The sequence below is a fragment of the Diplotaxodon limnothrissa genome, linkage group LG12, assembly GCF_057381915.1.
Source record: "Diplotaxodon limnothrissa isolate DT_005_m linkage group LG12, D_limnothrissa_male_GT1.1, whole genome shotgun sequence".
NCBI classification, from domain to species: Eukaryota; Metazoa; Chordata; class Actinopteri; order Cichliformes; family Cichlidae; genus Diplotaxodon; species Diplotaxodon limnothrissa.
In genome coordinates this window covers 36,839,082-36,866,139 of record NC_140607.1, presented here as the reverse complement: position 1 = coordinate 36,866,139, position 27,058 = coordinate 36,839,082, and the positions used below count along the sequence as shown (strand labels likewise).

General features: G+C 41.2%; 2 protein-coding genes across 2 annotated transcripts in view; both read left to right on the top strand.

Moving 5' to 3' along the window:
- wdfy3 (WD repeat and FYVE domain containing 3) overlaps positions 1-7,203 on the top strand; it is a 123,614-nt gene extending 116,411 nt beyond the window's left edge. The window contains exons 60-67 of the mRNA XM_085367561.1: positions 33-212; positions 303-485; positions 803-896; positions 1,021-1,164; positions 2,381-2,608; positions 2,769-2,880; positions 3,082-3,279; positions 3,972-7,203. Of these exons, the coding sequence (XP_085223687.1) occupies positions 33-212; positions 303-485; positions 803-896; positions 1,021-1,164; positions 2,381-2,608; positions 2,769-2,880; positions 3,082-3,279; positions 3,972-4,092 (1,260 nt within the window). The 3' untranslated portion in view covers positions 4,093-7,203. The remainder of the gene's footprint in view (positions 1-32; positions 213-302; positions 486-802; positions 897-1,020; positions 1,165-2,380; positions 2,609-2,768; positions 2,881-3,081; positions 3,280-3,971) is intronic.
- A 3,563-nt stretch (positions 7,204-10,766) lies between these two features.
- Positions 10,767-27,058, top strand: part of cds1 (CDP-diacylglycerol synthase (phosphatidate cytidylyltransferase) 1) — a 30,494-nt gene continuing 14,202 nt past the window's right edge. Inside the window, exons 1-2 of the mRNA XM_085367560.1 lie at positions 10,767-11,027; positions 23,424-23,581. Coding sequence (XP_085223686.1) covers positions 10,959-11,027; positions 23,424-23,581 — 227 coding nt within the window. The 5' untranslated portion in view covers positions 10,767-10,958. The remainder of the gene's footprint in view (positions 11,028-23,423; positions 23,582-27,058) is intronic.

Genomic DNA, 27,058 nt, shown 5'->3' with positions numbered 1-27,058 from the left:
CATTGCGTCTCCCGTGTCGTGTGATATCTTAGGCGCTGCTTGGCCACACGGACGCCGTGACGTGTCTGACGGCGTCTTCGGCGTACCACATTGTCGTCAGCGGCTCACGGGATCGAACTTGCATCATCTGGGACCTCAACAAGCTCTCCTTCGTCACGCAGCTCAGGGGGCACCGAGCGCCCGTCTCGGCTCTGTGCATCAATGAGCTGACGGTAAGTTTGTCCTCCGTCACACGTGGAACAGAGAAACTGTGGGTGTAGTTTGGATCGTTTACGACACGACGTGTGTTTGTGTTTGCACAGGGGGACATCGTGTCCTGCGCGGGCACCTACATTCACGTGTGGAGCATCAACGGCAGCCCCATCGCCAGCGCCAACACCTTCACTGGCCGCAGCCAGCAGATCCTCTGCTGCTGCGTGTCGGAGATGAACGAGTGGGACACGCAGAACGTCATTGTCACCGGGCACTCAGACGGCGTTGTGAGGGTGAGCTCGCGTGGATACACATCCCTCTTTAAGTTTATTAGTCGCTTGTTACAACTCAAACACGTGTTTTCTGTGCTGTTATAAAATGAGTAACAGTCGAGCATTATAACGACAGAACGCTTGTCATTTTTTTCACTTTTTAACTCTAAAAATATTAAATATTGTCTGTGTTATTGTGTAAACACTTACACTATTGTGTACTTCACACACATGAAGAGATGCCAAACTGCCTTTCATTGTTTTTGCAACAATGACAATAAAGAGCTATTCTATTTTATTCTATTCTATAAAAGTATTCCTTGTGCTAAATCTCACAGTTTTGGAGAATGGAGTTCCTCCAGGTACCAGAAACACCTGCTCCTGAGCCTGTAGAGCCAGATGTGCCTGACTGCTGCGCTGACGAGAAGATTGGTGAGTCCTAATAGAAATAAATGAGCTCATTGGAGCTGCTAGATTGAGTCATCAGAACACAAATCACACAATGCATGTCACTATAAAAAATGTAGAAAGGTACAAACTTATCTTGGTCTCACAGAGGGCGGTGAGAGTCACAATGGTGATGATGACAGCAGTGAGTCGGATGCAGACGAGCCCAGTCTGAGCCAAGAGCCCAGAGCGCCACGCAACCCCTCAACAGGTGGAGGCAGCCAGCCGGGTAGCACCGTCCACAGACCCAGAGGTACTTAGATATAAGTTCGTGTTCATGGGGCGATTGTGACGATCGCTCAAGAGTTGGGAGTTCGCCTTGTAATCGGAAGGTTGCCGGTTCGAGCCCCGACAGTCTCGGTCGTTGTGTCCTTGAGCGAGACACTTCACCCGTTGCCTACTGGTGGTGGTCAGAGGGCCCGGTGGCGCCAGTGTCCGGCAGCCTCGCCTCTGTCAGTGCACCAGGGCTGTGGCTACAATGTAGCTGCCATCACCAGTGTGTCAATGTGTGTGTGAATGGGTGGATGACAGGTTGTGTAGAGCAATTTTTTTACACACCACTTCAGCCAAAGAACCAATGAGCTTTTGCGATGCTGAGCTGTCTGTCATCCATTTGTCCGTCCGCAAAAATTGCTACTCTTCCTGCAGTATTTTACAGAAGGTCATTCAACAAACACACACTGATCACCTAATGGGTCGTTGTGCTCAAAGTCAAGGTCACAATTGTCATTTTACCGACAATAACCTGTGAATTTTGATGGGCGTCAGCTGGATGAGCTACTGTGCTAATAACATTCTGGTTTTTAGATGGAAGGACCAGCTGTGCATGGCCCCAAAACATGAGAAAGGTCTTCACATCTCTGTAGATGAGGATGAAAGCTGGATTAGTACAGCTCCCAGCTGGTGAACAAACCTCCCTGAGCACAGACCAGCTGTGTTAAAATCTGAATGAGCACACATTCAGATCCAGAACTAACACTAAAATTATCTTACGTGTAAGCAAAGCACAACACATGTTCACTTGTTTGCTACTGGAGTGAACAGCTCGCACTATTGTTAAAGGCGTAGCAGCGTTTTGCCCTCCATTGTCTATGTCAGTCAGACTGAAATCAGTCAATGAGGACATTCAGATTGAAAGATATCTCAGTTTCTGTTGTCAGGCAAGAGCAAAAAACTAAAACTTAAATCTTATCATCGGTGTCAGCTGAACTGTGGTGAGCAGCATGTGCTGCGTTGCTCTCATTAGCTGCTGCGCTCTGATGCTCACTTCCTGAAGAGCGTGAGATCAGCAGCGGCTCCGCTGTGAGGCTGAAACATCGAATCCAGAATCTCTGGTCATAGAAATAGAGCAATAATACGACCCCTGTAGATTACCAACACTGATGTTTGTTTTTACTTGTTAATATAAGAACCTTAGTTTGATAAAAGTTATTGTTCCTGCTAATTTTCCATTGATTAATACCCTTAAGGTCCGTCGGCCCGAGCAGGAGCATCTTGGTCGATGGACAGCGGCTCTGACGATTCTCACCGCTGGTCAGACACCCTCAGCATCGACGAGAAGGACGGATTCGTGTTTGTAAATTACTCTGAGGGCCAAACTAAAGGTGCTCACCCAGCTCACTCAGGCCAGGGCTCAGTGCCTCAGCCGCTGCATCCCTCCACCATGGAGGCACGGACATATAACCAGCTCAGGGCAGGTGGGTGTCCAGCAGCTGCAAAAACCACGCTGTGTTTTCATGTTCTAAGTGATTATTCTGCCATTGAAGGGGAGACGACAAATAGATAGGATTAGTCTGCTGATCTAATGACTCACGTTAAAATGTTGCTAGTTAAGTGTTTGTTTTTGTGCGTTCACAGGCTACAGATGGGAGCGCCAGCTGGTCTTCCGGAGTAAGCTCACCATGCACACGGCTTTTGATCGCAAGGACAACGCTCACCCAGCCGAGATCACTTCCCTCGCCATCTCCAAGTAAGAGAGCCGGGTCGAACCAAACCGACAAACAGGAAATGAGTTTCTTTTTGTAAACGCTCGTATTCCTTTGGCACATCTGAAGAATGTCTTGTTTTGAAAATATATTATTCAGTCCAAGCAAATATTTTTGAAAATAAGATATGAAATTGTTTTGTTTTTCTCTTTCTTCCCTCCCGCTTTGGGCTTTCCTCTCTCCAGGGACCACAGTAAAATCCTGGTAGGTGACGGCCGTGGCAGAGTGTTTAGCTGGTCGGTCAGCGACCAGCCCGGCCGTTCGGCAGCAGACCACTGGGTGAAGGACGAGGTGGTGGACAGCTGCTCCGGCTGCACGGTTCGCTTCTCGCTTACTGAGCGACGCCACCATTGTAGGAACTGCGGACAGCTCTTCTGCCAGAAGTAAGATCATTATTCTGCAGTTTTTCCACCTAAGCATGCTTTTATATGTCATTGTCATATCAGAAAGTGTCAGAACAAAATACCATTATAGGTATAAATAAGTATATCCAGACTCAATGTAAGTTTCAGAGATGCAAAATTAACCATTACCATTTCTTCTGGTACCAGTATCAGCACACTACCAGTACATAAATTCTAATTAAAGTTCTTGAAGTTTTAATGGAAGTAACAGTGCTTACATGCTTTAACCCACACAGGTTTTTTTTTTTATTGCACTTCATTTTTTTTTTACCTCAGCCTTGTCAGATTTTGGCTCTGGTGTTCCTCAAGGCTCGATCTGGGGTCCTTTGTGTGTTTTTGCTGTGCACGCTACCATTGCACAGCAACAGGCTGTGCATTTTGCAGCTCACTTTTTCCAAGTTTCACTATCTCCAGCAATCACCCGCTGGAGGTTGCCAAGGGGTTGCTGTCAAGTCTCTGGGCCTCTCTGAGGTTTCTGAGATCTTATGCAAATAAAATATTTCATTCTCTGATTTTGTGTGAGTTTAAAAAAGATTATTGGGGTTGTTTGTTTGTTTCTAACGGTTTAAATCATGGCTCACGTCAGTGAATGTGTTAAAATACTCAGCATCATCTTCATTTCTCTTCTGCACTGTGAAAGAAATTCCCCCTTATCTCCCCCCGTGTCACAGGTGCAGTCGCTTCCAATCAGAGATCAAACGGCTGAAGATCTCGTCACCTGTGCGTGTTTGTCAGAACTGTTATTACAACCTCCAGCATGAGCGAAGCGTCGAGGACGGCTGCAGAAACTGAGCTCCACGTCCACCCGCCGCCAGCCCCAAAACAAGCCCCTCCTGAGGACCCGGGAAGCATTTCATTCCTCTATCCGACTTCCCTCTGCATCTCCCGAAACTCCTTCCCCTTTAAACCCTCAGTAACCACGTGCACTGTACCGCACTGACAGGGTGTCGCAGGAGGGAGCGACTCAAGTACGGCGGCGGAGCTCAGCAAAGGAGAAAGGATGTGAACGAGGACAACAGGTCACAAAGAACATGGAAAGAAACTCAGTCCCCACTTTTACCACCGGCACTCACCTGGAGCGGAGGGAAAAAACGCAGCACGCACGAATCAGTCATCCACCATCTTTGCTTAGAGATCGAGAAACAGGCAAAACTCCTTCAGCTTTCACAGCAGGATGATAAAAGACAAAAACTTGTTGATAGTGTAAATAGGTATCACGGCCTTTTTAACTCTAAAAGGAGCAAACACAGAACAAAAGATAAGGTCAATGAAGTAAAAAGAAATGCCTGTAACATAGCGTTGTGACTAACCACTCCTGGCTTTAAAAAAACAGAAAAACGATTGTGTGTAGTCTGCGTCACGAGTCACAGCGAGAGTAACACGGAGGGAGGGAGATGAATGTCCATAATTAATGTCTCTGGGTTGACCGTACTAGTGGGTCTAGTTATGCAAAATGACTTCTTTATAATTTCCCGATCGTTTTGTTGTTTACAGACCTGTGATTTATTCTGAGTGTCAAACCGTCGCCACGCGGACAGAGAGGTTGACTCTCTGATTGTCGTTTCCTCTTTTTTATTGCCAAACTGTTTTCTCGTGTCAGTTATGATGTTTAATTTTTAACATGTCATCTGTTCAGTCCTTTTTTCCCATTTGGAGATTATTTTTTTTTAATTTTAGTTACTGCTGCTTTCTGAAGACTACAAACTTTATCGTGTTCAGTTTGACTTTGATCTTTCTTGTTAGAACCATATCACTCCTTTCATTTTGTGGTTCCTTCGGCATTATTATAATTTGTTATTAAGAGAGAGAAAAAAATCGGGTTCATCTTGTGTAAAAAGGTTAAAAGTAACGCACATGCGTCCCGTAACTGCACATTTAGCGTCCATCGTGTCCTTTCTTTTTTGACCGTACAGCTTTAAAGCAGCTTCTTGAATGCACACTATAAAGGGACTTCCTCATGAACTGTGTTTTGTTTTTTTATTTATAGTGTTGGTTTCTATTGAGGATTTGCTGGATTTTTACTCCCCTGTGGCATTATCACAGCAGCTCTCAACACTCGTTATCCTCACTTGCTGGAGCTGCAGCCAAGCACCTTTTTAAAGAGATGTTTCAGAGTATATGTGGACGTTGGAGGAGGTGTAAATAGTCACGTAGGCCGTTGGACTTTTAATAAATCTTGGCGTGTTTTGTCTTTAAAGGTAAAGACTAGGCCAGACAGACTTGCAGAGTATTCTTGCTTCGCTTTTCTTTAGCATATTTTACAGTTGGGTAAAGCTGCAGGAGAGCGAGTCTGTAGGTTTCTTTTCCTACCATTATATCAGTGCTATGACTTCATATTCCATCCTTGTTGCTCCTGCAGTGGATTTTGATGTGACACTTTAGACTGAGAGCATAAAATGAACCTCGTGCCCTTCAGTTCTCGACGTTAATAAACCTTTTGACTTGATCTAACTTGATTGTAGAGTTGATTAATTTAATGTTTTTCAGACGTCTAAATTCATTTGCAGCTTAACTGTTTAAATGTAAAAGGACTTGGATTGTTGCACTAACATAACACGGGACAAACTCAAACCTATGGGGTGTCATTTGTGCCATCAGATTAGTGACTGTCACTTTAACAGTGACCAAAGAACCCCAACAATCAGATGTGACTCCCTGTGAGCAAGAACTTGGCGAAAGTGGAAAGGAAAAACTCCCTTTTACCGGAAGAAACCTTCAGCAGAACCAGGCTCAGGGAGCAGCGACGGTTATCTTATTACTTGAGACCAGAAATTAAAATGACTTGATTCTTCATTTCATCTGAAAAGGCAGAATGTGAAGTACTCAAAGGAGTTCAAACACTATAAAAACATGTTTCTCTGCCCCGCTGAGACAGCGATATCAGAGGTTTTATCTGCTTTCATATTGTTGAATGTAACTTGATCTTTTGACAACACAAATCCATGTTTGGCTCTTTCTGCGTTAAAGACCGCACATCTCCTCTCCCCTCACTCGGTTTGTGGTTCTGTGGGCAAACTGTGCATTCAAGAGCTGCTTTCTTTCTTTCTTTGTACGTCCCACAAGTCTTCAGGCATTTAATGTTCACCCTCACCGCTCCTTGTAATAATAATAATATGCACTCATGTTATTGTCCTCCTTTATATCATTCTGCCTTTCTGTACTGTAACTTAGCGTGCAATCATACCATCCAGCTGAAACGGCCGAGTCGGCTTCTATCAATCGAGGATTCCTTTTGCACCTTCACGTGTACAAAAAGAGGAAAAAAACAGTCAAGTTTTTATCGAATGCAGATTTTCGTTTTAACTGAAAGGTGCATTTCACAGCGGATAAATGAACTGTACAAAGTATTTATGCAATTATAACTGGGTTTAGATTTTCTTTTATATATAATTATTGTGATTTCAGCAAGTTTTGTTACTTGTTGCATGTCTATTAACACAGCTGACTTTCTGTGTCAGTGCATTGTACATGTTTGGCATTAGATTATCTCTCTTTTTTGCTGGATTTATTCTTTTTTTGTTTTTCTTTGAGGCATTGTTTGACCGGTCATACCGAGCGACAGGTTTGTGTACAAAGCCGCAGATCATGACCCCGACTCTGGGTGGACTTTTGTACTCTTTATGGGGGAAAAAATAATTAAGGATTAATCGAAAGCAAAAAAAGAAAGGGAAAAAAAAAAAGGAGAAATCTGGATTATTTTGGTGGTCTTGTATTAGACTGCGTTACTACAGTATCTGGTGTGCAATCTGTAATAGCTGAATGTTCCTTGTATATTTGTGTTCACTACATCCTACGAGAGAAAAAACCCACAGTAGAGTAACCTCCCCGTCCCAAAATGTTACAATAATGCAATAGATCTGGTACTTATTCTTTTTCATTTCATTTCAATAAAAAATTGCTGTTTCCCACCAAAGGCATTTGCTTCGTTTCTAAGTTACAGCAACGTCTGAGCTTCTTAACATTTAAAAGATTTAATGACCCTACGCATCCATGACACGCTACTTTCACAGAGGTTAGACAGATCAGTCAGGTTTTTCTTTTTCTACTTTTGGTTCTGTGTGATGTCAGAGGGAGAGGATATGCCTAATATGGTCATGTATTAGGCTACGTTCACACTGCAGGTCTTAAAGCTCAATTCCGATTTTTTGATCAAATCCAATTTTTTTTGTCTGCTCGTTCACACTACAAATAAAAAGTGACAGCAAACGCGCTCTAGTGTGAACGCTCAAAGCGGCCGCATGCGCAAAAGAAGACGTCACACACAACGCACTCTGTTTAGACCCAGACCAAACCGTATTGTTTGACTGATGGCCTTAATATAAAGACTTGTTTCAGACTTTATGTTTCCCAATTTTGCTTTAAGTTATAAAGTTATTTTGTTTTTTACATTTGACCTAATAATGACCCTTATTGCTGTTTTAGAGGAGCGGTGTTTCAAAGGATAGCTGCAGATTTCTGTCAGAATCTGCAGATTATACAGTACAAATAAAATGTTCACGTTTCTCCAACGTTGTCTTCCCAACACTTTCACTAACATCTACGCTGGATGGCCAGGAAGCGTTCACGATGTCTTCTCCGGCGCGGATAATTGGCGTCTGTCTTGTGTCAGTGATGTAAAAGACGGATTTAATGCGACAGGACCGTTCAAACAGCAGTCGCTTTCTAAAACATCAGATATGTATCGGATTCAGCACCACATACCAAAGTGACCCAGATCGGATTTGAAAATACCGGATTTGTGCCGTTCACACTGTCACACCATGACCGGATATGGGTCGCATAGGGTCAAAAAAGTCGGATCTGATGCGCTTTCGCCTGCAGTGTGAACGTAGCCTTAGAGAGCCAGTGTGAGCCAAATCCTGGACAGGAGAAACTGAAAAAAATTCCCATGATACACTGAGTGCATGTCTTTACTCCCAGCCTTTCACTCGTGCTGTGTTTATGTGCTGCCGTGTTTTTTCCAGTTCTGTTTACTCTCCTTTAATTTGTGTTTTGTCCGGTCTGATGTCAAAGGTCGCCCCATGCTTCTCTTTTCTCTTCTCAGTCCCCAGGAACAGCAAACAGCAGTGCCTGCCTGAGCTATGTTCATTTCCTCTTGGTGAGGTCTTTTCCTGTTCTGGAAAAGAGGAGTTCTTCCTTCCCGCTGTTGCCAAGTGCTGCTCATAAACTAAGAACTAAAACTAAGTTGGTAGAAAAAATACATATGAACTAGACTTGCGACTAGATGACTTTTAGTCTTTGCAATTTGGTCACATTTGTCAGCAGAGGCGGCACTCAGAAGCTTTGATGCAGAGCTTTATTAAGTCTACGTGACTGTCAGTTGAGTCTTGTATTGCTATACTGCACTCTCCTAAACTTGATAAATAGCACCTAGAATAAAGGAAAGAATAAATAAGGTCAAAGTAACAGTGAAATAATAAAAAATAAATGATTCAATGTGATCAGATTATTTGACTTTGCTAATGGTTATTGTTATTCCTGTTAAGAATCTGAAGTAATTAAACAGCCATATGGTTTTAAATGTACTCACTATTGCCTTTTTCCCTCTTCTGGCCCATTTTGAATCATGATCTTGGCCCATATCTTGTAAATAATTTAAAAGAAATTCATTTTCAAAATTAAGCTGCTGATGAAGCTTCAAGTTCAACAAATAAAACATCAGTAGAGCAAAAATAAATTAATGGCATCTCTTATTAATTACGTAATTTTCTGCTTGTGATGATAAGAATTGTGATTAAAGGATTGAGAAGAGCATTAGAGTTTTAATACATGTTAAAATATAGAAAGTAAACGTGCTGTTGTGATCTGGTGCTAAAACGGTGACCTGAGTGGGACTGAGGGAGTGAAACTAACTTGATTTGTTCGGGATAACAACGAGACTAAACAGGACTGACTGCGGTGCTGAGCTTTATTTTACTGAAATCGGTGATTGGCGGAAAAAAATGTTTCTTTTAGCGAACCAACAGCACTTTAAAATTACTTTTAAAAAAAAAGGGATTTGTGTTTAAATATTTGTTTTAAGTTGTGCCGAGTGCATTTAGTGAACTGAGCAGAGGAAATAACACCAGCGGGGGTCTCCACAAAAATAGTGCAGGCAGGGGTGTGTCTAAGTGAGGACCCCGGTGCTCACTGGTCGTAGATTACCGCAGCATGTGGCAGAGCTGGTCAGCCCGTTATGGACTGACTGAGAGAGAGAGAGAGAGAAAGAGAGCGTGCGGCACCGCAGCAGACCTGTGTAAAGGCAGACAAACGCACAACGGAAGTCTCGGTGCTTTTACTTCAAAATAAAGGCTCGACTTTAAATGAGCGTCACCTACAGGCTTTGTGTGAGGGTTTTTATACTTCTCCGAGGTTTGACTTCAGCTAATATTTGTACTTCTAGGATTTCTCCAGGGGTAAACATGAAATGCAGGGTGTAGGCTTGGTTTACTTTGGAGTCTGCTTATCTTTTTCTTGAACACCCATAAAGTTTCCATAGGTTTCTGCAGGTAATTCTATATAATCCATGGAGTGCTTTGAGTGCTCAAGTTGACTGTAAATATGATATTTAATTTCATTAAAGAAAAAAAAAGAGTTTTGGACAATCTTTTTGATCTGTGCTTCTAAAGTGAGCTCTGAAGTTAAAAAATGAGGATCTTTGACTAGAAATAGATCCAGTATAAAAACAACAGTTTGGGCAGATCTGTGTTGGGTGAACTCATGTTGACATAACAGAAGACCGAAAGTCCAAAGAAAAATACAAAAATATCTGGAAGAAGAGGCACAAGAAAGGAAGAGAAGGACCAGGGGCTTAAGGAGCAGATGTGGAAGATAAAGTCTAAAGTGGTCCCGGTGTTTACAGCAGCATTAGGAGCTGCAGTGGCTCCAGCAGATTCCAGAACTTCTCTGCACAGAAGAGTGGGAACTGTGCAGAATCATCAAACCCCTGCTAGTAGAGGAACCGAGCTTGAGGATCACAAACATAAACTCCAAGGAGGGAAAGAGAGCTTGTAGGGTAATGTGACTTTAAACTGACTGTAGGTGTAAATGTGAGTGTAAATGATTTCTCTCTGTGTTAGCCCTGTGACAGACCGGTAACCTTTCTACCTGTGACAGTCAGCAGCTCCAGCCCAACTCTTAATTGAATGAATGGAAGAAAATGGATATATAGGATTAAAAAAACGAAAATCTACAACATTAGGATGTTTGGATATGTTTTTATATGCTTTAACCTTTATTGAGCAAAACTTGAGCGTCTTTTAGGAAGTCTGCACACGCCGACCAACAGGACTCTGCGTCAAACCATTAAAGGGCTTAAATTTCCAAAGCAAACATCTTAACAGGCGTAAACCAAGAAAATTACATTTTAAGTAGACCTTTTATTTTGAAAGTCCCTACAGAAAGTTGTCTGTCCTTGTTCCGTGAGCTTGTCGGCGGTAGGAGGAGAATAGGGATTGCGGTCATAAACAAACACACGCAGTGGAGTCGGTAGTGTCTGTGGGGCTGTGCAGCAGCACTGGCTGACTTTCAGGGAAGCTGACCTTCTCGACCGGCATCGAGAAATCAGACCGGCTGAAAAAACCCGAACACGAAGAGCGGATTGTCTCCCACTCTCCCTCCCTTCCCTCGGAGTCGGCTTATGTGACACATTCACGTCCCGGCGGAGAAACGAGAGAAATATGACGGAGCTGAGGAAGCGAGGCGGAGGCGGAGCAGACCCTGACAGCGCCGATAATATCAGCGACAAGGTAAGGTGCACCTGAGAACGTGAAAAGACACCATTATCCGTGCGAGACCTCGCCCTGGAAACGAGTCCGGCAGGTTGTCGGAGGCTGAGCCGGGCCGGCCGGGTTGTCAGGTTAGCAGGGGAGCTACATAAGCTAGTTAGTTAGCCGCTTGGCTGCTGTCCGGTAATCCCGAAACAACCGAGACACGGTCACGGAAACGGCTCCGTGCTTTGAAACCACCGTTTGCCTTTTCGGTGTGAGCTCCTCGTCCTTTTCAGTGGCTGTCAGCGGGACAATTTCACAGTGTCACCGTGACACAGACTCATCAATGTCACTCCTGCAGGCTGAAAATTGGATTTGGATAATTACATTACAGTAAACAAACACGCAGAGATCGGAGGGCCTTTAAGCTTCAGTTTACTTTGCTACTCAACACGAGTGATTTTAAAGATTGTTTTGCAGTGATTTGACGTTCAGCTTGTTTATATTCATCATGTGATGTGATGGCTCCACTGATTAAAAAAAATCCTATTATATAAACTATACTGTAGAGTAATAGAAAAATAGATTTCTCCATTATTGATCATCCTACCTGAGGTGTCCTCACTCACTTGGTTTGTGGCTTTACTACCAAGTAGTTTGCTTCTGCCCCAAATCCCTTAAAGTAGAATGAATTAGAATTTGAGGACAATGTGAAATTAATCTTTAAAAATAATTCTGATCTGCTCAAAATTAAGGCAGCACTTACACTGTAACACACAGCCGTTCAAACTTCAGAGATATCAGTGCAGTTAGGAAGACCAAGCGGTTGTGAATCAATTTCAGGTGCAGTGGTTTTGCAGATCATTGCTCTCTCTTCTCAGTCCTCCTGACTTTTTTTTAGTGTCCTTGTCCTTGCTTGTATCTTGAGACCGTAGCTGCAGCCCTTTCATGTTGCACAGGTAGTCCAGGATGTGAACGGAGCTGCAGAAGAGTTTCATCCCAGCTGAAACAGAGGAGCAGTGCAGAATGAGGTGTCTGCTTTACAACAACTCGCCTCTTTCAGAAAGCGTGCCGTCACAGCTTGCAGGATATCCAATATCAGAAAAAGAGAGTCAGTCAAGGACTGTGTTTATGCTTCATCAGTGCCAGTGTGTGCACATTTTAGTCAAGGATCAACTCTTTTAAATATTTATCTTTGTTTATTATGAATGGAGAATTTCTTGGTGTTTCCTGAGGTTCTTTTTACCTTAGCATGCCTGAAATGTGAAGTTATTTGTTATATTTGATTTTTTGCCTTTCGTAACACATGTACTCCTGTGAAAAGAGAAAATGACCAGATAACTGACCAAAACAGTTTAAGTTTTTTTTTCTTACCCCCCCCCCCTTTCTTTTTTTCCTCTATATGTTTAATAAATGATGAGAAATTCTGTTTTAGCACAAAAACTTGAGCTGTTTTCTCTTCATTTTGAGACTCTGGTCAGACTGAGGTTAAAATAAACATTATTGATTATTGAGCTCTGCGGCTGTTTGAATACTGCTCTGTGCTGCTGCTCAACACCCAACGTGTTCTTTATTTTGGGTCAATAAGAATCAGTTCCTCCTTTTCTTTTTCTTTTTGTCAGCTGGTTTTCCTTCTGTTGTATGTCACTTGTGATTTGTCAAAAATATCTGAGCCCTTTGTGAGACTGGTGCGATTGTTTCAGTGTAGTTTGTTGCTCACAGGTGTGATTCCCAAACCTAAGAATTACTCATTAGTAATTAGTCACTCATATGTTATATACATCTGTATGTGTTTGGTCCTGGTTACTGTTGCTTAGCTCAGCGTGTTTACTCGTTCTACCTCGCCTCACTCAAAGTGCATTCTTGGGGAGCAGCTGCAATCGGCCGTCTCGTGGAAGTCGACACGAGACGTACGAGAAGCAGGCGTAGGCAAAGCGTCACAGAAGACCCAATGAAAACATGATTTACCTGAGCAGAAAGGCACGCGTGTGCTGCAGTGTCTGGTTAGTTACTGGTTGGCATACATTCATAGTGATACACAGCTAAGGTTAGCTGGAAATATTTGTCTTAAGGATAGTGATGTGAAGGTTACTTTGAAATCTAATAGTTTTATAGATCACTAGTTACACTGTTCAAATGTAATAACCAATGTAATCAAAGTCATGTGACCTATTTGAATACGTGTAACTACACGTCTCTTTAGTGTTTTAAACTGCACTGAAAGTGCTCGCGTCCACCTGCCTTGGTGGTGGTTAGTTGGTAGCAGGCTTAAAGCAGTGCACGCTGATCTGATTTTACTGTCAGTTGAGAAGAAGCGCAAATTCAAACAAGATCAGCCAAAACAAGATGGCCAGAGTTTGAGTATCAAATGAATGAAGCCTGTCTACACAGAGAGACATCCTCTCCGTGACCGTGTCACCACAGCTTTGTTCACCTACATTATCCTGAAATCTTCTAAGATAAGGCGTTCCTGCACAGCAGAAAGCTGCACAGGAACTGTTATGTTTCGCATAACAAACTGAGTTTTAATTTCATTTTAAGATTTGTTTCCTTACTGAGTAAAATTGTTTATTCCTTACTTTAATTCCTGTCAGTCATGCATGTTGCTAGTTACTCTCACACAGTGCTTCCAGATCAGGCTAATAAGTACTAATATTGTCACCGTTTCGTAGTTTGAGTGCCACAATTTTAGTGTAACAAATCAAGACATCTGTCTGTTCAGGCTTTAGATTATAACATTATGATTCTTTCACACGCGCACACACTTTGTCTGCTCCTGCAGGTATTACAGCTGTCTGAAGATTAGGTTTAGCATTTATTTTAAAAACTTTTACATCTTAACTATGTGAATAATGCCATCTGCAGCTCGTGACTTCCCCTGCTTTGAATTTGAAATTTCAGCAGTTGCTAACCAGCTAGCCCTGGTGCTGACTTACTGTGTTGCCGCTGTGGTCGTAAATCATTCAGCAGCTTCTCAAAAAAGGTTCTTGTCCCCCTGCTTGGACGTGGACGTTACTTCTACTCCAGTGTCTCATCCTGCAGCTTTTGCAGGGCAGTCCTTCTTTAGCTCTGGAGATCCAGACTTCTGAAACTCACGCGGGCGGGAAACTGGTGCATTCACGTAAAACGATAACTACCATCACCGTGTGGTGGAGTTCATCAACAAAGACTCATGAAATAGTGGGGGAAAAATGTCACATGCACTTGCCCTCCTCCGCCACGAACTGAATCTCCATCTCAGTTAAACAGTTTGTAGTTGTTACGTATGTATGTCAGCTTAACCTTTACAAACTCAGTGCTCATATTAATCTGCAGACAAGTCAGCATTTTAATAAACTGTGCGATGTTTCCGAGATGATGCAGCATCTGCAGTGGTGTGTCTGCTACGCAAATAGCCGCTCAGCCACGACGTAAGTGCAGCTCATGTTTGATTAGGAAGTCCAATTCCGGTGGCTTAAAATCTTCCAGTTTGAGTGTAAAGGAAGATGGATCGTGGGATCGGGATGTCTGATGATTCACAGGCAGCGCTTCCTGTTTTTGGAAACGAGCGCTCGAAGTAACTTTTGTTTACAATCCCTAATTTCACTGTAATTAAATGGTTTGACCAATAGTTTACCAAATTTAAGGATACTGATTTTTTATTTATTTTTTTTGTTAAAATTTAGACCTGAAAATTTACAAACTGTTTTTTGTAAACGAGAGGTGAGATGAATATCGGCTCCTCTCCACACCAAACACCCGTTCCTGGCTGTTTTCTCCTTTTTCTTGGCACGTATCTGCAGATGGTGACAAATAAAGCCCTCATCAGTCAAATTACACCATGTAAACGCCTCTGTAAGGTAACTGTGAGGCGTTCCTAATAAGAAACAGACGTGCAGATCCACTGGGTTTTAAAAGGCATGAGTCAGGCCTGTGTGTGTCTGTCTTGTTTTGGAGGTTAAAGGATCACTTTGCTGTCACACACCCTGCAGAAACACCCAAACAAAATGTCTTCACATGATCGGTGCTTTATGGAGTCAGCGAAAAGGTGTTTGTTTGGGGAAGCCAAGCCACAAATCCCACACGCACCCATATAGAGTATGTTTATGTATCCACAGCCTCTCTTTGTTCTCTCCAAAGCAAATATTTATTTTCAGTGGTTAGTAAGCAACACATACATCCTCAGTTGTGCTCAGTTCCGGTGTGGTCTGCGTTGTTTGCCGTGCAGGACAGTTAGCAGCTGCTCAGGACTCCACATGATGGGTGACCTTGGCCGGCTGTCTGCTGGCCGTCCCCGAAGCCTCCAGCAGCGGTGGCGGTAGCACCGGGACATTTAACGCTCTGCTGATTACAGCTTCATTTTTCTCAGCACTTGTTAGAAATGCTTTTGGACAGCAGGGCACTTTTTGCTCCAGCTGTCAGATAAGTTTGTTTATTTAGTGTTTATTTATTTGTTACTTATTATTATTATTTATTTATTATGACAATAATGTCGTAATAACTCCATGGCATGATCGCAGACTTTGAATCTAGCAGCGGTTAGATGATCAGAATCATAAAATCGTACCTCAGACCACACATACGGTCTGGTGTAGCATGTGCTCACTGTGTTTGTGCCACGCTTACAGTTGAAGAGATCTTAAATCACTCACATGATGTCAGAAAGTTTATTTATTTGCAACATTTTAGCCTCTGAAGTATAGCTGATTTTGAAAGTCTCAAAAACCCACAAACTAACAGAAGCTAAGTACAGGGATCGTCCAGGATGTTGGGGTTGGTTCTGGTACAGTTAAATCATCAGAGGACTAACAAGTCAAGCTAGTAGCCTAAAAGCACAACGTATCTAGGACTAGGATACTCACTATGGTGACTAATTTACTTGTCATTTCTATGAGAGACAAAAATTAGGCTAGTCGACATAGAGAGAGGGAAAGTTGGGCGAAGCCACCTGGCACAACTGTATCTTTGATGTCTTGAGGCTTTGTGACATTTCTGCACTTGTAGCTGCCTTAAAATCATACAAATAAAATAATACGTTCACCTGACTGGTATTTCTGGTCCAACTTAATTATACGTCTCTTCCTGTTCGAAGGACAGAGGTGCAGCTGGGGGAAAACGCTACTTCAGATCAATAATTGTGGTGATTAGCAGAACTCTTTGCAGCACTAATGGAGGGACGTGCTGAACTGTGCGAGCCCACAGTGGCAGAAGCCTCCTACCTTTGACCAAAGCCTCGTGCTGCTGCTGTCTGCTGGTCAGGGTCTTAACATTGTGTATATACAGTGTGTTTGTTATGCGATTAAAGTTAGCCTTTACTGTCAATCCTATCTTGACATTCTCAGATACTTCTACATATCTCAAATCATCAATGCATCAAGCAAACACAGACCAGGAAGCTCCTTTTTATCTGCAGGATGCATGTTATTGAGCAGTATACATGCTTTTAGATATTGAGCATTTAATTTACTTAACTTAAAAAAAACATTTTGGTCTTTGTAATAGGATTGCTCTTGAGATTTTTACCATCTCATAAAGTACCACAGTATGAAAGCGGGAAACAAAGTGTGCAGCAAGTTGATGAGCCTGAGATTTCGTTAGATTCTTTTCCAGTGTTTTCTTTTTCTTTTCTATTTCTATAAATAAGCAGAAACACACGGTGTCGTAGCCGTCATTTATTTTTTACCACAGTATCTGCAAATCTAGTCCATAAATACTTTCAAGCCCATCCTCATTTACCAAAGCTGAAACAGTGATTTCCTTCTCATTTCTGCTCGTGTTTGGCAGTTAATTTTCTCACAGCTAATTGGTTGGAGAAGAAGGTTGGAATGAGATCTTGTGGTTTTATTTTGTACTTGTTCAGCCGTTTATTAAGGCTGGCAAAATAGTGCAAAAATAAAAGGCAAAGATGAAACTAAACAATAACCTAAACTGCATGACCTAAGATTAAAGCATGAAAAAACCTGGAAACATGACATGAACATAGCAGACAACCAGACAAGGAATGAATGAAAACACACAGGAGGGGAAGTGGAAACACACGGAGAAACAGCTGACACAAATGAACATAACAACGTCACAGGGGAAGAGTAAAACTACACACACTGAAGATAGAAACACAAGACCTCTTCAAAATAAAACAGGAAACATAATGAGATGACATGACAACACGAACTCGACAACATGAGACACATGAAGGGCGAGTGAGACTTAAACACAGGGGAATCTAATAAACAATGAACTGTAACAGCAACCTTGGCATAATAGAAATGAACTTAGATAACCTAAAGAACTTAAACATAAACCATAAACGTCAAAATATATTGATACTCAAAACGCTGGGTCACATGACCCAGGATCATGACATCCACATGTTAAAATGTGTTTGCACAACTTAAGTCAGGTGCATCTATACCCGAGCACCCAAAGCCATAGGAGAAAGCGCTGTATGAGTGGGTGAATGTGGCTTGTAAGAAAAGGTGCTTTTAGTCCTCAGAGTAGGAAGGAGCTGTACAAATACCAGTTCATTTACCATCTTGTCCGGTCTTTTCCAGGATGGTAATGCTTCTTTCCTGAAGGTCATGAGGGGTCACTGAATATTTTGATCAGGATTCTTAAGTAGACGGTGCTTCTTCATCTAACATCATCTTTTGAAGCTGTGGCTTTTCAAATAAACTTTACGTTGTTTTTTTACATTAAATTTGTCACCAGTTTAGCTCCAGATGTAAAATTCTTCCCACCTCCTTTAGTGGCTGCGCTAAAAACAGCAACAGCCAACGCAGCTGTTTCAAGTAGCTTTGAGATGAAAAAGTATGAGATGTGGCGCGAGCTGCTCGTCACTCGTCCCTCTTTTAGATCGCCTCCTCCCTCCTCACACTTGTGCAGCAGAGGCATTAATATCCAGGAGGAGGACAAAGATGACAGTGGAGGAGAGCTGAGCTGCAAGGACGGCCAATGAGCTGCTGCTGCTTGTGGCTCTAGAAAAACATGGGCATCCTGAATAAATGACGTTTTGCATACACCACCTGCTGTGGTTGTTTTCCTGTTTCATCTTTCTCTGTTATCAGTTTGCACATGTTCACTTCTCATGATAACAGGTACTCAGGATTAGGCTGACCCTTAGCGCAACTTGGACTGATATCACAGATATTTGCAGCATTGAAGGGTTTGACTGTGCAGTGATTACACAGCAGTTGGCTCGTGTTGCTGTATAAACAAAGGATTAACCGTGTTTGACAGTTTCATTAAGAAGCTCGAATACGTTCATCTAGATTAGGGCTCAATGTTGCAGCTCTGCATGTGGTCGTGAACAATGCTGAGGCCTGCTGCTCCATGGAAACGGTTTCTCAACTGTCGACAGGCTGACTCAGCTGCAGAACATGCCACCAGTCTATGGTCACTGGGAAAACATTGGTAAATGATAATGATGAAAGATTTTTTTCTAATGAAAAACAGCAGCAACAGTGTTTGCTGCTTATTTATATGGTTATATGGGTGACCACATTAACAGCCCCATGTTTTTATTCTTCAGCCTTGGCTACATATGAAGTGATTGACTTGCTGTGCATTGCTTTGCAGTAGTGAACAGCTTAATGTATTTACTACTCGCTTGTGTCATCGACAGTATACTTCACTCCCACTGCACAATTGTTTTTCAATTGCTCACCTTCAAGTTGAGAAACATTACCTGGCTACCTGTCTCGTGTTGCCTGTTATATTGCTACAAGTCCCCTTTAGACTCTGCTAGAGTGGCTTTGCATGATTCACAGTTTGTAATAATCCTTGTGTGTCCTGTACCAGGACTTGGTGCAGCTCCTAAATTCACCTTCTCTCTGAAACAAACTATTTAACACATTCCCATTTTAATAGGATCTTTGTTTCAATTGAACTTTCTTCTGATTGGCCGCCTCTCATAAACGGAAGGTTTAAACGGCAGGTGGGAGGGGCTTCTGTGCTCACAGCCAGAGCTCTCTGCCTGAGATGGCCATATCTGCAACATCATACACAGCCAAGGGTAGGAAAAGCTGTCTGAAACAAAGCATTACTAAACTACAGTGAAGAGACGCGTGACAGGTTCTCTATAACTAAACTGGAAATTTATCAGGTCGATAACAGTAGTATGATTAGAACCCTAATATTATGAGGTAGATAACAAGTTATATTGTAATTTGATTTCAGATTATTCTCTATTCTCTTTGGTCTTCTGAGTACTGAAAACATGATTTATTTATTTATTTTTTGACAATCACAATCAAAAACATGTTTCTGCATTTAAAAATGAACAAATAGTTTGATATCAGACCTGTTACTGTTACTGTTTCCATCTTCACTCTGACGTTTCTTTGATTCCAACAGATTTCCACGGGGGAGGGAAATCGAATCTTTTACACTGTGCACTAGTCTATGGTGTGTCTGCCCAAATCTAATTTTATTGTAAAGTCATCTGAGGCTTCAGGAGTGCAGTGGAGTGAAAGGAAAAGCAGCTCAGTGTTTTCTTCTGTTAGTGATTCTGCTGCGGGGATGCCAAACGAGGAATGGGGATTAAAATACTCCTGTTGTAGCACAATTCAAGGGAAAAAGCTTGACAACAGCATTAATCTCATTGTGGTAGTGATTAGGTAATTATTAGTCGTCTAACTAACAGTATTTGGGTTGTGTAGATTTACTACGCCTGTGGTGGCGTCTAATCAAACATGATAACTGCTCTTATTGCTTTGTGATGGTTACTTCTATGTGACAGGAAATTGTTAAATTCGACAGTCTGATGTGCGTCAGCTTCAGTAGTTTGAGCTTGCTGATAACTCCTTGGTTGAAAACTGAATGAGTCTTATTGTCACTTCATCGCTAAGCCAATGTTCCAGAGATCCGGTTTTAAACAGTGATGTTTTTATTTCCCTTTTTAGTCAAGATTTGCAAGCTGCCCTGCCAGGTAGGCAGTGTTTCAGTCTCCTCATTAAAACCTGAGTGGATTTCTACAATTACACCTCTCCTGCCACGAACGGCAACTTAAAGTGAACCCAGAGCCTGCTCCCACTTTCAGTGCTTTCTCAGTTAATTACATCTGGCCACGATCAGGGACCTCATTTCCAAACGAATACCTCCGGTTTAACCCTCATGGCCCTGCTAACCATATTTAGCAGCGTTTGAATAAAAACAACCATGAAAGGCAAAAAATGGCTAAGAACATCACCGAGCTGCTCTGGTGGATAGGACATCCTAATCCCCAGATAGATGTGTGAGCTGACTTTAAAAATAGCTTCTTTTTGTTATAAGACAGACCATGACTGATGTTGACGAGAGCAAAACGGCTTCTAGGATGTCACTTAGAGGAGTTTTCCACATTAAGCCTGCTAAATCTGGAAATGCATAATGTTCTCTCAGTTTGTTCTTACTGACTCAGTAAATTGTAAATGAGGGCTAACTCTCAAAGATGTCTCAAGTTCCCAAAACAAAGCTTCCCAGGAAGTCTGTTATATTTTTTGTCCCTGCAGTGTTGAGGCATCAGCTGTGTGACTGTGGGTGCTGCTCACTGAGTTTAAATCCAGATTAAAGATTCATTATCAGCTGTAAAGATGTTTGCTTCAGGGCAGAAGCCTGTTAACCTCGCAGCACCAGGTGTAGACTTTCAGCTCTCTGCTGCCGAGCCAGTAAGGCTCCTGAGATTGTAAACAAACCTTTAAGGTAGGGCTGCTCAATTAATCGAATTTTAATCACGATTACGATCTGGGCCTTTCAACGATCATTAAAAATGACTGAGCCGATTATTAGACCCTCCCTCATGCTTTACTCTCGCGCTGCTCCGTGTGGTAAGTCAAGCGCACCGCTCTCCATTTCGAACACGCGTCACAACAATTAAGAGGACCCGAGGGAAGCTCGGAAAGCTAAGCAGAAGTTATTTGGAGAGGAGAGTGACTGCCGTTGGTTGAAAAGAGGTTAAAAAAAAAAACTTCAGTGGTGTGGAAACATTATGGGTTGGCGGAGTTAGACGTGGATCAAGTAGACAGTGTGTAAACTTTGCTACGATGTAGTAGCTGCACCACAGAGCAACACTGCAAAGTTGACTAAACATAGATGTTTACATTTTTCATTTATTTCTTATATTGCAAACATTTGCACTGTTATCAGTATTTGCACACTATTTTATATTATTTTTTAAAGTCATTATTCAATACATTGTTATTGTTAACCCTTTAAAGCCGGTCAGAGCAGCACACTCCGTTTTGCGTAACTATTTTTAAATCCCTGTAGAACCTGAACCGCTAAGCTAGCGCAATAATTTGTTTTGCATATGAAACCGGAGGAGTTGTACTTACATCTTATGCCATCAGCTTGTCCTCGGTCACGGTTTCCTTCCACATAAAGCTTTGCAAAAATTGCATAAAAAGCGCTTGCAGGAACAAAAACATAATATTCCAGAAACACGCTTTGCCGATCCATCAGCTGTTCCTAACACTTCCCACTTTGAAAAAGACATCAACTCGAACTATCGCATTTCCTGCCCGAAACCGGAAGTGATGTCATTTTTGCGGAAAATGTAGTTTTTTACTTGTAGGCCTTAAGTAAAAAACTATACTATACTATACTTATACTAGTGTTTTTATAAGTCATGTTTGACTCTATACTTTTCTGAATAGTTGCTGGGATGCTTAGAACTCGAATTGCACAGCTGGAAATAGTTTATTTTGATGCACGTGCTGTTTTCTTTGCAAATTTGCATCATAGGATTGTTTTTTTGTTTTTCCTGCAGTATATAAAAATTGCTGTATCTCCAAAATAAAACTATGAAGACACTCAAAATAAATTTCCTGTTGTTGTAAACTATTTTTTGCAACTTTTTTGTATTTAAAGTTTTGAGGGATAAACCTCTTAAATTTCTCCAAGTAGAAATATATGTAAACAAAACAAAAACGATTTTCAATTTTTTTGTAGTTTATTGCACTTGTTTGCAATTAATGTAGTTACTATGGACTTAATGCATACATATTATTAAAATATGGGCTATAACAGTTGTATTGATGTATAGCAACTTGAAATGCTCCCACAAATGGCACTACAGCATGTACAAAAAAAATAATATAAGCTCTGGCGGACTTGGTTCTATGGTAGGTCTTAAAGGGTTAAATAAATATCGTCAAATAATCGTGATCTCAATTTCAGTGAAAATAATCGTGATTATCATTTTTGCCATAATCGAGCAGCCCTACTTTAAGGGAAATTTCACTCATTATCTTGGTTTAGAACATCTGTCATATTCAGGACAGGAAAACAAATTACTTCATAGAAATGTAGAATTTGTGGAGTTAAGTCTACTTTTGTGAACATTTCTGTATGTTATAGTAAATGGAAACTGTTTACAGTAGTGTCCAACATTCTTGAGTCACCATTAGGCTTCAGTGAGCAGTAGAGGAATCAACTGAAAGGCGAGATGCATCTGTCGGGTCTTTGCTGGATTTTTCCTGTTTTGTTTTAGATGGTGTTCATCTGATGTAGCAGGTTTTTCTAGACCTGCTGCTTCTTCTTTTCCCCCTCATTTGTCCAACTTCATCAAATTGTTTTTAAAGGGCCCGCTGCACACCGTGCTGAGTTTAAGACTAATAATGTATTTTTGCAGCAGGCCTAAAGATACAGTTTAAAATTGTCTATTGACTTAAGTTTTCTCTTATTTGTAGACAGCACTGGTTCATCCTTGAGTCAGATGTCTTTCTTATGCTCGAATGCTTCAATCAGCTTAAAAAACAAAAAAATGTCTTTGAAAATTCTCATCTGCAGGGACTGGACTGGAAATGAGTGAAAAAGCAGCCACAAATTTAAAAGCTCTCTGAAAAGCCTGCAAAACTGTTGCACAAGAGCAGTGGGAAAAAATACAAGTCTGACTCCTTTGAAAGAAAATGTAAAGAAGTGGGTGGTGGCTGAAGAATTTTGCACAGTATAATAATCTTAATCTCTGTGACATTTTCACAATCCTAATCTGGACCAATCACGTAATCACAGCCAAAGTCACGAGACGGGGGGAAAATCTGATGCCGTCGTAAACGTAAAAACCAGCCTAACATTGAGTGACATGCTGTGACGTGTCACAACTGTAGCTCAAACTTGGGAGAGAAATGCGTTAGTAAAAGCTTAGTTACCTATGGTAACAAATAAATTGTTAGTGAGATGTGTGTCCTTTATTAATGTATAATCCTGTTTGACCGATCCAGCCTCAGAGGACACAAACACCAAGTCTGCTCTGTCTCTGTCCTCCCCTGTAGGGGCTAAACTGACCTAATTAAAGTGCCGTCTGCTCAGCCTCATGTTGATGTTCTTAGTTTAGACCTGACTCCTGCAGCGTTTACCTGTTTACCCATTTCAGGAGCTCTCAGTGTAACTCTTTCATGATGAGATGTCAGAGACCTGTTTGTCAGGTGCAGACTTGCTCTGTCTGAAGTCAGTATTTGAATATCTCTGTGTTCTCGGCAGGAGGCTGATGGCGATGACAGGTTGGGGCTGGCAGGTGACGCAGAGGGAGAATGTGATGGCGACTCCAAAGCAGACACTCCAGATTATCCTCTCTCCACAGCAGACACAGACAACACTCCAGAATGCCTCAACAAAGCTCTGGAGGGGCTGCCGCCCAGGTAAACAGTCCTCAAACGCAGAAACCCACATGCCAGAAAACATTTGTGCTCAAAGCGTGTCTTTTTGATATCCGTGCTTATAAATTACTCACAATCCCACAGCTGAGCTGGAATGCAGAACCACAGGGGTATGATAATATTAACACGTAGCCAAACTAGTTTGAATCTCCGCATGAGAGTCTATCATAGCTCAACAAGCTTTGTCCAAGATGGTAGCAATTCATTAAAAATGAATGAATAGTGTTCTATTGTTTAACTGTAGGAGTCTGTTTATGGTCTGTCAGAAGTAGTTATAACAGTGCAGATGCTCTCTGGGAAGATATTTGGAGAGCTGCAGGTGATTGTTGGCATAAAAAGCGGCAGAAATAGTTACAAAGTTACAAAGAAGTTCAAAGCAAGTGAGGGTTTTTATTAATAGTAGGGATAAATGTTACTAGTTCACTAGACAGTTATTATGCTTATGTTCAGCTTTATATTCTTATGTTTGGACTGTTCAAAACAATCCTTTTCTTTCTTTGTTGTTTTTGTAAAATAAGAAGCCCCTCACTTGTCCTCTGTCTCAGGTTGTTTAACCTCCCTTCAGCTTTCCTTTAAGCTCACCTTCTGAGAGCAGCTGGTAGGGTTGGAACCAGAGATGACCATATTAGGGATTTCCACTCTGTGATAACATATAGAGGCAAGAGCAATAAAAACTAGGCTAGCTCAGCTGAAGTCTGAGGTTTTGGCTCTCAGGGACTACTTATACATGAATGTATTTTGCCTTTTTTAATATTCACCATTGGATACTAGAGGTGGGAATCACCATACATCCCACAATACGATATTATCACAATACTTAACGCACGATACGATATTATTGCAATTTTTTAAAATATTTTGCCATATTCAGATTCTGTACATAAAGGTAAACTTTATCAATATTCATTTTATCTAATAACAAAGTCTCGCACTCAGTCTTTCTCTCATTTCAGTTTTATTGTTGACAAACTGAACGGTTTGTATTACAGTCTAGTCCAACTTAACTGAATGCAACCATCTGGTACAATTATAGCTATTCTGAACTATGCAATATGAAAACTATGCAGCCCCTTCAGCAACTGAAGAATTTGAAAGTAAATTAAAACAAAATATAATTTTACATTAAATTAAAAAGTTTTAAACTTAATTAAAATAAAACATGTCTTAAATTAAAATAAGTAAACTGTCATGTTTATTGCTGCCAAAAAAAACGTTAAACACATTTGGACAGTGTCAGGATTCTTGTTCAGAAAAAGGAGCTGATCAACATGCTCTGAAGTCAGAGCATGTTCCAGTCCACAAAAACTTTTTTTTGTAACAAAATATCGATTTCTGCTGTCCCTGTATCGATACATTATTAGCAAACAAAATATCACCATACTACACAGTATCGATTTTTTCCCCCACCCCTATTGGATACAGTGCATATCTGGCAGAAAAATGAAAAAAATGAATAATTGTACTTTTAATACTTGTACCCCTGCCTTTTAAAAAAGCCATTCATATTTTATAAATGTACAACACCAGATAATTTGACATATAAAACAAGAATAGTTATTATTTTGAATATTTTCAGGTGGCTCTTAAATACACACATATACTAACAGTGTTCATCTTCCTCCATTAGATTATGTTCAGTTTTGACTTAAAAAAAAGACTTGAAATAATCATTAAGTCATTTGATTATTAAGTATAAAGTATAGATATCCCTGTGTATACAGTGTAAATATAACAGATCAGATCAACAGATCAATATAAAGATCAAATTCATTCTAAGTGCAGTGAATCGTTTGCATGTTGGCTCAGGTGACCTGACGAAACCTGACGTGCATTTTAAATGTTCTTCTGCTGTAATGTTCAGCTGTAAGAGGCAGTTTTCCCTCTGAGTTATGAGAGCACCTCAGTGAGGTGATTGTTTACCTTTCTGGTATAAATGTAGGTTAATTTGAGCAGAAATAGATTCTTACTGTTTGAACATGCTCTTATTAATGCAGTGAAAGTGAATTTGCAGCTATTTCAAAGAACTCAGCTCCAAGAGTTCAATAAATTACTTTGTGACTGCTGATAATTTTAATTTGACTATCTATCGACATGTAATCCCGACTGATAAATTATATTTATGAGTTGGGACTCTTTTATTCAAAGCGAGTGGCAGAAGCGATGGCACAGAAGGTTTGCATACGCCTACAGTGATTATGTTATAATATATGCAAATAAACAAACACAGCACTGAGATGGCTTTTAGATCTAAAAGCTAACCTAGTGGTGAGGTTTGCCTGGAAAAAAATCCACATGACCTTTTTTGTTGGTACTCATGTCAGTAGCATGCACTCTGGTACAATGAAGCAGGCGGAGCACTGCTTTCTGTTTGGTAAAGAAGAAAATGTGATTTTATTTTTATATACAGGTCGTGTATACAGTATAAACCTCTGTAAATAAGCAGGAGAAATACCTTAATATATAATAATATTTTGTGATAATACTCTTTATTTATGGGCTAATGTGGTGTATTTCGAGGTAAGACACTAAATCCTGGTGAAGTCTGGGAAACACATTGAAATCTGGACTTTACCCCTGTAATCAGTAAAGGAGCCACTGATATATAGTTCTTGCACTATGAAAATTCCTTGAACAAGGAGGTCACTTACACTTTGAACAGGTTTGAGTCCTCAGCTCCTGAAACAGGTCAGCTTTATGGTCATTTGGTCACATTTCAGTAGAATTGACAGTGTTTGTGTTACACTTACAACACAGCGCAGGTCTAAACTTAAAGCTTAACGTTCAGACTGTGTTTGGTGCATCTTTGGGAGTTGCTTCATCCATGTTAGTGGCCCTAAACAGCAGAGAGATGCATAATATTTGATTTCACAAGCTCCCTTGGCTCAGCGGCAGCACCACACACCCTACTGTTACGCTTCGTGTGCCTGGGAGCAGGTGATGCAAATTGTGTAATCGGAGAGCACATTATACTTTCCCACTGAATTATATTTAGTGACTCATCATTTTGTGAGTTTGTGAGAAGAATGAAATCTGCATTTGATTTTCTAATGGATATTCTTCTCGCTCTTATTTTGAAAGTTCAGTAGCTGCTTGCCGTTCATTGGCCAGGTTGCTGTTGTGGTGGTCTTCAGTATAATTCAGTAGTCCATGTTTTCTCTGGAAATGCACAGCAAGCAGAAGAACCTGCAGCAGGAGGAGAGCTCACACATGAACATAGCATCCGGGCAGAACATGGACTGCTGTAGTCCAAGATGGTGGAGTTCATCCCTGGAGAGCAGCTGTCTGTATTCATTTCATTCTGGTGGACCTGGCACATACAACATGTGCAAATAAGTGATTTTTTAAAAACTACACAGGTGTTTTCCAAGCAGACTCTTCCAAACATTACTATGACAGTTAAAAGCAGTCGTTCATGGAGTCTGCAGAGTGAATGATTGTTTGAATGAGTTTAATAGAGCT